Source organism: Echinops telfairi, unplaced genomic scaffold, assembly GCF_000313985.2.
Source record: "Echinops telfairi isolate 266 unplaced genomic scaffold, ASM31398v2 ScPeMD7_7457;HRSCAF=8495, whole genome shotgun sequence".
Classification (NCBI taxonomy): domain Eukaryota; kingdom Metazoa; phylum Chordata; class Mammalia; order Afrosoricida; family Tenrecidae; genus Echinops; species Echinops telfairi.
Window position 1 is genome coordinate 19651350 of NW_022111357.1, and position 11392 is coordinate 19662741.

Sequence of the window (11392 nt, forward strand, 5' to 3'; positions counted from 1 at the left end):
GGGAACAGTGAGGTGTTCTGCTCCTGTAGGGAGACCCAGACACCCATGGGCAGTCCTGCTCTGCCTGACAGGGTCACTGTGTGCTGGAAACGACCTGAGGGCAACAGGACAACCTTCTTTCTCCCATGGAGGGGCAGACAAGCAACGGGGCACTTAACCCTTGCAACCACAAGGTTCTGCTACACCTAAGGGTGGAGAACAACCATTGTATGCGGTGGGGGAGGTTGCAGGTGGAATCAACCTGGTCCTAAATCGAATTCGCTCCAAGCATTTCACCGTCTCCAGTCTGAGAAAGCGACTGGGCTGCTGCTCTCGAGCAGGCTCTGGCCCCAACACCTGGTGGCGGGAATTCCCTCAGCCCACCTTATAGGTGAGGGCAGTGAGGGAGGCAGCTGAGCCAGCTAATAAAACTGTCCTTTAAAAACAATCCACCCCACCCCCACCCTGCAGGGTCATGGTACTTTGGACCCTGCACCCCAGTGTCTGGTGCAAGGCAAGTGAGCGAGGCCTAGCCGGGCGGGCACTGCCTGCGTACCTTGACGCAGCAGCAAAGGCAGCGGCCCGGGCAGCCGTGGCCTCTTCCAACTTCTTCCTCTTCTTCTCCTCCATGAGCTGCTTTTCTACAAAGCTTCGGGCTTCCTGCTCGGCTTTTAGCTTCTTCTCCAACTGGCTGATACTCTGCTTGTCTTTTTGCTTCATTTGCACCGCATTATGTAACCTACGTGGAAATGATGTTACAATGGAGCGCTATCATTCGAAACGCCCCCTCCCCAGGGCCGCCCCACCCCCATGCCTTGGAAAAACATGGCTTTTATCATTTTCAGGGCAAGCCCATAGGAGGTTTAAACAGCAAACCATAAACATCATTGCCAGAGTACCCAGAGAACCCACACTGCCAGTGATTGAACAAGTCCTACGTTCTAGTACACAAGCTCCCTGACAGCGGGTAGCTCAAAAACAACAGAAGGAACTTCATTCCTACCAGGGACCCACCAGTGGGTCCAGCCCTATTAGCAGCCCCGGAGGCAAGGCGGGGGTGGGGGTGGGGGCGCTTCCTAAATACAGTTATGCTGCAGCCTCCTGCAGCCTCTGCTTCCAGCAGTGCGAGGTCTGCTCAGAGCATCTCAAAATAGATCTCTTCCTTAGAGTCACAGCATGCCGCCTGTCAGAGAGCCTTTCAGCCAGATTCCCTTCCCTGCCTGCCACTGCCCCAGCTTTCCACACGGACCAGCGCGAGCGCAGCAGGGCTGGCCTCCGAGTGCGAGCAGCTTTGCCTGTGGTGCTCTGCTCAGCTACCCGCCCAAGGGCGAAGGCCTTCTCTTTCCCCGTGGGAAAGCCCGAGGCCCAGGGCCTGCCCGCCCCAGCCTCTGTCCCCATCACAGGCACACACTGCTGAGAGACTCCAGACAGGCCCACAGCGAGCAGAGAAGCAATTCCAGAATGAAGGAACGAAAAGCTGAAAAAGAACTCACATGCAAGAGCTGGCTTTCTATCCTCTCTCTCCAAATAAAATCAAGCAGAGATCAACGTCATTTGTTTAGTTCTGAAATCAAAGTGAACGTAGGGGACCCTCTGGAAACCTCCACTGAAAGGAACAGGTGTCTCAAAATGGGGCAGAAATGACTTCTTGTCAATCTTACTTATTTCACAAAAGCTCAGTAACTGCCTTGAACCGAGAGAAGACATCGGTGAACGAGGAGGCAGAATAACCAACTGTCCCTGGGTGTGAGAATAGGGTTTCATCGATTTTACACGCATGTGTACACACGTCTTCAGGCGGGGCAACCCAAGTAAATACTTGAAAGAACTTAGAATCCAGGAAGTCTTCTGGGAGGCACGGCACGGCGAGGCGCCGCTGGGGCTGGGGTGGCACCTACTTGTTCTGCAGCAGCTCGTTCTCCTGCCGGAGCTGGCCCATTTCTGTGCGGATGCCTCGCTCGGTGCTCGACAGGGAGCCGATCTGGCTGCGGAGCTCTTGTTCCACCTGCCTGCTGGCCTGCAGGTCCGCCTTTAACTTTTTAATGTCTTGTTCCAGCCTAGGAAAAAGAGAGACGCAGCGTTTTCATCACAGAGCGGTCCCCCAGGGCTGTGGGAGGGTGGGGTGGGGGGGGTGGCAGAGGACCCCCTGGCAGCACCATCAGGGGGTTCCCATCCACAGGCACCTTCGGAGTGCATCTACCTGGGTCGCAGGCTCTTTCCAGTAGGGCCGATTTGTGCTTTCCCTCATGCGTGCGCACTGCAGGGACAAGCAGGGGTCTTGAGTTTGCTAACACAGGAGCAGAGGAAGGCAGGGGGAACGTGGTGGAAGCGGCGATGGTCCCCTCCCTGCTGGTGGATGGGAGCAATCCACAAGGTCTTCGGTTTGAACCGCTAGGCGCTCCACGGGAGAAAGAACCCACAGGGACGATTCTGCCCTGCCCTATAGGGTCGCCTGAGTCAGAACTGACTTGATGGCGGTGTGTTTGAGGGGCAGGTGCGACCCACCCTGTCTGCCTTGAGATCCCCTGGCAGGCAGAGCCCCTCGCCCACTGGCTCTGAGAACCTCCGGAAACGCTAGCATCCTTGCTGACACGGTGATGCTCACCCACCGAGGGAGCAGTTCACTGGATCCAACAACAAGGCAGACCACGCTCCGTGCTCGATGGGCAGCAAAGCAACCCCATCTGTGTGTATCTCTTCTCTGCAATGCCTACTGCTCGCCCAGCTACTTTCTTCCCAACAACGGCAGATTCCATCGTAAGCAGTAGGAATTAGGAACCTTTTATGTACTGAGAGGGGTCAACAAAAAGGATAAAATCCGGTCCCTTTCCTCACGGGAGACCTTTACAATTCCACAAGGGGCCAACAGATACTTGCAATGATTAAGCAATGCCACATGGAAGGCAAGGAGGGATGCTCTTACAGCTAATACTTACTGGGAACTAGGGGCCAGGCACTGGCAGCCAGACTCGTATGGCACTCACTCACTGAAGCGACACAGCCACCGTGAAGCACCACCAGTCACCCCTCTTTTGCAGAGGGGACGTGGGTCTGAGAAGTGTCAGCCCCGGGCCGTCCAGCTCCACAGTCCACTCTCTTCAGCACGGGTTCCCGGCATGAGTTCCGGGGAGGGAAGAGCAGGCAGGGGTTGGGTTGACTGAGGAAGGGAACCAAGTGGGGCCCCGAGGCTGTGGGGGAGAAGGAGGTGGCATTCTAGACCAGAGGCAGAAAGCTCAGGTAGGGAAGCATCAGCTGCCCCAGGTGGACGCAGTTGGCACAGCATTACCCAGCACACCAAGAGGACTGTCATTCTAGAGAGCTGGTAGTGATCCCTCTTTGGAGCGGTCAGCTTTGAACATGAAATCTCCAAGTGCATACCTAAGTGGTGCAAACCGTTAACACCCCCAGCTGCTAACGGGAAGGCCAGTTTTGAGCCCACTCTCGGGCACCTTCAGAAGAAAGGCCTGGCCACTGTACCAAAAAACTAGCCAATGAAAACCCTGTGGAACACACTGCGACACACCTGGGGTCACCGCGATTCAGAAGTGACTCGGCGGCAACCAGGCAAGGAAACCCTGGGGGCGCGATGGGTTGTTGGTGCAGTCTGAATCCCCCAGCTGCGCAGAGGGAGGCAAACATGTAGTCAGCTGGCGTTCTGGTCTGTCCCACAAGGCCACGAGGTTCAGAACCGACCAAACACGACACAACAGCGTGGAGTCAGGCACTCAGTGTGGCTGCCTGGCCTCCCTGAAGACTCCAAGAAGCACGAGGATTTCTCTGGCTACTTTTTGCAACTTAAGGAAAAGTAGCCCAAGAGCACACGTCACGAAGCCCGAGCAGACCAGCCAGCTCCTGTGGAGCACCTGGGCGCACAGGTGAGACACCTGGTCACTCAGAAGCTCCGCCGGTCCCGACAGAGCTCGCTCCCCAGGGCAGGGTCACGAGTTGCTATCACGCCACCTGTTCCCTTTTGCCAGGGTTATTCCAGTTGAACGTGTGCTTGATAAGGTTCTGCCCAATTTCAGATCTGCGCCCAGCCCACCACCATGTGGTTGGTCCCCTGCTCACCTCAGGGGACCCAAGGGGTACACACCCAAATTGGGTCAACGTGCATGGCAGGTAATCCCTGCAAAGGTAATTCTCTTTCTTCAGGAAGGAAGCCACTTTCCCGGCCTGCAGATGGCATTTAGAGGAGGCACGTTTTTAGACGAGAACAGGGCACAGCACGCTTGAGGGAAGGACCTCGGGGACAGGGTTCTGGACTCAGCCCTGGGCCACCTCTAAGTTGTGGACAGCATGTACCCTCCCAGGCCTCCGTTTCTCCACCTGAGACCTAGGATCTCTGACGTTCCTCCATGCCTGGTGTAGGGTTTCTGGCTCTGACACACTTTGCAGACGACTGCTGAGGTCCAGCAATCAAGTTTCCTGGTGCTGCCGGCCGGCCGGCCACCCAGGGGAGATGGGGCTGCCACTGGGAGGGAAGGGACGGGGAACCCTGCTGCGGCCAGACCTCAATCACTTTGCACTTACTGCTTTTCTTTCTTTTTTTTCCGCATTTTCAAATCTTACTAAACCTGTTTTTCTCCCATGAACTAGGAAGGGTCACAATAGTCGAGTGAGACGTGACAGTGCCTTACAAACAAACAAACAAACAACATCCAAAGCATATTAGGAATCTAAGTGGGGGGGGGGGGGAAGGGGGGGCTCCACCGTCTCCGGACACCCCTGCTCTCCCCCCACCTCCACCCCCACAGGTCTAGCTGTCCTATGGGGTTGCCTTGAGTGTGGAGCTGGGGTCCACGTGGGAAAACCAAGTGCAAACGACCGGGGCAGGGAGGTCACCTCTGGGTACCAGGAATCGCAGACTCGGTCCTCCCTTGCTTCCCCAGTGGAGACTCTACTTCAGTGCTGTCCAGGACATAAGGGCAGATACAAAAGCCCAGACAACAAACACCAAACCAAGTGGCTACAGGGATATGCTCCTGTTGTGGAATTCTGGCTGCTTCAGGATTTTCCACGGCGGCTACCGTAGATTCTATGGATACCTGAGTGGTTACTGACTTCCCAAGCCTGTGAGTTAACACCGGCGTCCCCGAGTTGAAGGAACACTGGTCCCAGGAGCAGTGAACGGAAAATGACTTCCAACTGCTACGTGGCAAATTCGCAGTGATGTAAAAAATTTATGATGGGCAATTTTTCATGGTCTCTCCACAGAAAAACAGTAATTTAACCTTGAATGTTCACGCTATATTTTAAATCTTTACTAGGCAGTAACATGATTTACAATTCTTTATTGGATTTATTTTTCATTACAAAAGCGATACCCAGTCAGCAAAAACAGGTGCGACAGAAACCACGGGAAAGAACACAGGCGACTCAAGCCTTGCATCCAGGCAGACGGGTCTCACACGCGAGGCGTCTGCGTGCTTGCTCCTTGGTGACCACACGCACACTGGCGACGCAGAAGCACCTCTCCGCGCCCCGCGATGCTCTTCCTAAGAACTCCATCACTGCGCAACGTGCAACAGGGTGAAACCACACCACAACCCGGCTTTCTAACACACAGCTCAGTTTGACACCAAAAAACGTGCTATTGGGCGTTTTAAAAGAATTCTGTCAATTAGTAAATTGGACTGAATCAAGCCGGTCAAGAGCTGTGGGCGCCTCTTCAACAGACAGCCGCTACTGGTTTTAATGGTGTACTTAACCCTTGGGTGCTGAAGGTGAAACACAGAGTCACAATGAATCATGTGAGGCACCAATTAGTTCTCATTAAATGGTGTTAACAGGTTAAAAAAATCTTCAAATGTATTCATGGGATTTTTATTAAAATGTCAACAGCTGCGACCTGAATTAAAAGCATGTCATCAGGAAGCAAATGAGGCTGGAGCAAGAGTTTACAACCCTTGCCACTAATCTCAGGAAATAGGGGTCAAAAGGGAGGGGAGCCATTACATCCATAAGCTCAGACCGCTTTAGCGGTGCTCTGCCGCTCTCATCCGCACCCTGTGAAGGCGCAGAGGTAAGAGAGAACGTTCCCTGGGAAGAGCTACAATCCATTCCTTTAAAAAACAACAAACCCAGGACCAAATGGGTAGTATCCATACACTTCAACAAGGCTCAGCCAGGAAATAAAGGCACTTCCTGTTTGCCCAACTCCAGCGAGGCAGTTTCACCCTGACGAGGGCTGCCCGGTGCATCAGCACTTGGGACACAGACAGGGCCGATGGCAAAGCTGAAGTCTGTCTGTACTATCAGATACATCGGTCTCTGTCCGATTGTAAATGGCAGGGTTCTGATGAACTCAGAATGTTCCAGATTAAATCCCCAAACTTTTCCTGCTTTGCCAATCATTTTTAAAGACTGCGAGGCTAACCTCTGACGCCCTGACTCATAGCGAGAGCTGGAACGCAGCTACAGCTGAGCTTCCTTGGGTGGGTTGGTCTGACTTCAAAGCCAAATTGCCACGGTTCGGATACCTCCGACCCACTCCCAATCTTAGCAACCACTACAGCGTGTTGCTTCAAGTTACTGGCTGCTCTCAAGTTGGTCTCTGACTCATTGCAAGCGGAATACACCAGTGCCCAGTCCTGTGCCCCCTCCAAGATCAGGCCGCACCTCAGCCTGCTGTGACCTGTAGGGTTTTCACCTGCTGATGTTCAGAAGTAGCTCGTCAGCCCTTTCTTCCTAGACCCTCAGTCTGGAAGTGTCGCTGAAACCTGTTCAAAGTCCAAGCCAGAGAAAAGCCACCAGTGTCGGCTGCACGAGTCCTCGACTAGGAATCAGACCCGAGTCTCCCACACGGTGGGGAGAGCTCCGACCTCTAACTACAGCTTACCTCTTCTCTGATCACGACTTAGGAAAGTACCACATAAATGATCAATGACTGATTCTAAGAGGAGAGCATTAACATTTTTACAAGGGGTAATTTATCTGATCGAATGTTAGCAGGCACGGAAGTAGGAAAAACAGATGAAGACAAAGAGAGGTATTAAGAGTTGGCTTTTGGCTGCTGTGGGTCTTGTTTTGGGGTGTCTGAAAAGGTCTACATATATGTAATCCTCATCTTTCAGAGACTCCTTGAATCGCAGCTCACGGTGCTATGACTTCAAACATCTGACTGTCTCGAATGGGTCCTGCCAGTAACTTCAAGGTCTAAAATGAGGCCTGGGTGAGAGGGCAAAGGATGCTGAAGGCATGGGGCAGTGAACTTCCCCGAGGAAGCAAGTCTTGTAACGAGGCAGACCTTATCAGAGACAAGACTTCACCTGGAGACGGCACAGTCTGACTGCGGCGGAGCGGGCCCCAACCCAGAGTGACACATGCACGGCAGATGGAGACGCGACGGCCCGAGGCTGGGCTGTGGAGCGGCCTCTCTGTTGTTCTTGTTGAGAATACACAGAGCAGAACATGCACCAAGGCAGTAATTTCTGCACAGACACAACCCATGACACCGATTATATTCTTGGAGTTGTGTATGGTGGCTGATTTTCCTAAGTAGATCGCCAGTTCTTTCTTGCTGGTCTTAGTCTGGAAGCTCTGCTGAAAACTCTTCACAGCAATCTGCAGGCCTCCGCTGACTGACACGTGGTGGCTACAGGCTCCCCCCCAAGCTCGGAGTCACACCCCGTGCCCTCCCCAGGGTGCCCTGGTGGCACTGCGGGGGCTAAGAAAACCACCTAAGTGCACATCCCTGAGGGCCTCTGAAGAGCCTCGCTTGTTCTGGGTACCTCTGAACTCTACCAAACACGCCCACGCCTCTGCAGCACAGACTCACAACACTGCTTGTTCTGTAAGGAAGGAGGACCCGGAAGGTCATCTCCAAATTACACAGCCAAAGGGATGGCAGCTAGCATGACCCACCGCGTGTCCAGACACCTTATACCCTCTCCATGGTGGGAATGGCCTGCGGTTTCCAATCCTCCCTTTCCTCAAGGACCGCAGAACAATAAACTAAAAATAAGCCAGCACGAGACTGATCATCGCAGACCAAAGAACCTGCTCCTTCTGAAAGCACTGTAGGCCTCCCATTTGGCACCAACTGCTGCCCGTGCTGTTGACTCTTCCGGAGTGCTCATCAGGATGCTACTCCCGAGGTTTCTTCCTGTCCTTATAGCCCAGGTCTCTCGTTCATCTGGCGTCTATCCCCTCAGGGCTTAGAACAGAAAGGGGCAGTGTTGTGGCATCCGAGACTCTGGAAACAACAGCTCTACAGCGGGCTGACAGGCTTTTCGTTTAAAGAGTGGCTGCAGGAGACAGGGGTGAACGAGTGTTTGCTTATCAAGAAGGCAGGTGCACATGGAAAGAATGAATGAAGAGCAACTGCTTCATCTTGGTAAGTACCTAATTCCATTAGGAGATCCCCTGGTAGACATTAATCATACAAGACAAGAATTGTTTAGGGACCACACAGCTGTCCGTGCAGAAAGCTGAGCTCGTAAATCAGAGCTCAGTCCCCAGAAAAAAGACCGATTACCTTGTGCATCAGGTCATGCTCCTCCCGGGCAACCCCCACGGGAAGAACAGGCCCACCCACCCCTGCCAGCTGGCCCATCCCCATGGCAGCCGATGGGCTAAAGCAGAGCTGCTCCCTCGGGTTCCTGCGACTTGATGTCCTATGGGAGCAGGCAGCGTCACCATTCTCTGGTGGGGTCGAAGCCCTGACCGTGGTTGGCAGTTCAATTCAGAACTTAGTGCACGACCAGGGCTTTCTGACAATTGAGGGTGTGGGCTCACTCACCTAAGACCACCTTCCATGTGTACATGGGGGAGGCAACTCCTCTCACGTCTACTGTCTTCACGACAGCCCTGGAAATCCCAGCCCACAGCTGCCTCGCGTCTCCCTCCCAGTGACCCGATTCCTAGATGGAACTGTGTTCCAGGGTCACTCTGTCTCTGACCCCCATCTGTCCCGCACAGAAGGCAAACACATCCCTGTCACTAGGAAAAGCCAGAGATGGAAAAGGAACCGGCAAGTGTCCACACAACGGGCGACGAGGGAAACAAGGGCGCTGACTTCTCGAAGCCCTTTGAGAGCAGAGCGCGGAGTGTCAGAGCTACCCCTGAAGGAAATACGGCTGGGACTGACAGTCTGTAGCAAGAGTCATTAAATGGTCACCTCAGGGAGGAAGCAGTCCTGCTCCCAGATTGCGTGCCCATGAGCGTGTGTGAAGACATCATTCAAACAAGAAAAAGAAAAAACAAACACTCAACAGAATAAGGACTAAGTAGCTTCCGGTGGATTTATGCGATTTATTCTGAAATCACGGGGGTAGGGGGGTGTAGGACTACGCAATGACATGGGAGAAGGCTCTCGGTGGGGCTGGTAGAAAAGACGAATTACACACAGCACACACAGTCTGAGCTGGGGAAGACAGGATTTACGCATACATGAGCACAGAGGATGTGGGGGGGGTGGTGGTGCTGAAACAGTTGCTAATGCTTCCTTAGCTCTAAGGCAGCGGCTCTCAACCTGTGGGTCGAAACCCCTTGGCATCAAACACCTTTTTCACAGGGATCGCCTAATACATCCTGCATATCAGATATTTACATTACAATTCATAACAGTAGCAAAATTACAGTTTAGAAGTAGCAACAAAAATAATTTTATGTTTTGAGAATGATGGCAACAAATGTACAAATGTGCTTGACACAATGGATGCATGTATGGATTGTGGTAATAGTTGTATGAGCCCCAATAAAATGATTTTTTTAAAAAAACCATAATTTCATGGTTGGGGGTCACCACAACATGAGGAACTGAGGAACTGTGTGAAAGGGTTGAGGCATTAGGAAGGTTGAGAACGACCGTGCTAAGGTCTTAAACATATATACTTTAATTTTAAGATTTTACATTATGGTTTCTAATTGGGAAAATCGGTATTTAAAAGAAGACTTTATCCTCTCTTGCGAGCGGCTCGGTGGTCACTGCGACTCTCCTATTTGCCACTGGTCAGTTTCAGAAGCGTCTGGGAGCCTTAGGAAGAGCAGCTCCTTTCCGCCCCACGGCTGCCGGTTAATTCTGCCTCACCCTGCCCCGAGGCTGGAAGTCCCAGAGGAAGCAGACGGCCACTCTGCCTCTCGTGGAAGCTGCCGTGCGCTTTCACCACGGCGCCACCAGGGCTTCCCAGTCACCAGCTCCCAGGAAGCCTGCGTTCCCACGTCTGAAGCCTAGAGCTGCAGATAGCTGACTGTCCTGATCTGGGCCCTTTGGCAGCATCGCTCTGCCACCACACTGGTCTCGGGCAGGCAGGCAGGCACTCCTCCAGCATCTGTTGCGCTAAGGTTCTTGACTGTACCACTCGCAGTGGCAAGGGATGCTGCTGGAGGTCAAGTTCTCAACCAGCTGGCCTGTGATGGCTGTCGTGAGCCAGTAACCATGTCCTGAGTTCCGGTATAGCTTACACTTCAAGAACACGGCAGGGGAAAATCTTCGCGTTGAGAGAAGTCACCCATCCTACCTAGCACAGGTGGCCTAGGCTGGTTCTGCACTTTTGGGGGGAACACAGGAAGACCCCAAACCACCCTTCTCACAGAGGCTGTCTCCTCTCCCTGCCGAGCGGCCTTCTGGAACACCTGGCTGTTCCGTGGGGAGCCCCCAGGGAGGCACCGTCAAGGGGGGCCAACTTCAGGGCTTACGAGGCCGGCGGAGTCATTCATGAGATGGTTACCAGAGGCTCTGAGCAGAAAAGTCCGTCCTGGAGGAGAGCCGGTATTGATAAAGAACAAAAGTGCTTTGGAACAGGAGAGAGCAGGAGCAGAGGCTGCCCTCGCATACTTGTTTGACCCTTCCTCCACGGGACATTAAAAAAGGGGGGGCGCTGCTTTTTTTAAATTTGGAGATTTCACATGAAGATGTCTATTTTTTAGCATGTCTTCAAAATGCCAGGAGATTTGGCAACCTTGGGCTTACAATTCCCCATCAGCAATGGGCCTAGTATGTATTCCTGGGTGGCCAAGTTCCAGGGTCAGTTGCAGGGCTGAGTAGAATGCCGATGTCCCCCCGTCCTCCCCACCAGGCTGCAGCCTGCCCCCCACTCTCACATGCCCTGTCCCGCTCTCCTGTACCTACCGTCCTGCACTGGCCAATGCTGGCGCTAGACCAGTGTTTCCTAAAGTGGCAGATACCCCCTCCCTACCCCCAAGAAGGGGGTGGGGGCTGGAACCATCTAGGGGAGCTACACAAGCAGACCCTGACACTTTATCCTGGGTTATGGCTAGAGGGCAGGCAGTTTTAATTGGCTGGGGCTGAGGGTGTTTGTTTGGTTTTTAGTTTTCTAAAACGGGGGCAGAGGTCAACTCAGCTGAGAACCTACGGGAGCAAGGGACCATGGTCCTCTAAAAGGTACAGTATACCTCACCAGAGGGATGTGCTCTTAGTCTTCCCAAAATGGGACCATGGTCCTCTAAAAGG

General features: G+C 53.3%; 1 protein-coding gene across 2 annotated transcripts in view; it reads right to left on the minus strand.

The window, feature by feature from the left end:
- MACO1 (macoilin 1) overlaps window positions 1–11392 on the minus strand; it is a 55703-nt gene that overhangs the window by 12091 nt on the left and 32220 nt on the right. For both annotated transcript variants that reach the window (XM_004705347.3, XM_045299070.1), the window contains exons 7-8: window positions 1878–2036; window positions 536–718 (exon numbers count right to left, since the gene is read on the minus strand). In XM_004705347.3, the coding sequence (XP_004705404.3) occupies window positions 536–718; window positions 1878–2036 (342 nt within the window). The remainder of the gene's footprint in view (window positions 1–535; window positions 719–1877; window positions 2037–11392) is intronic.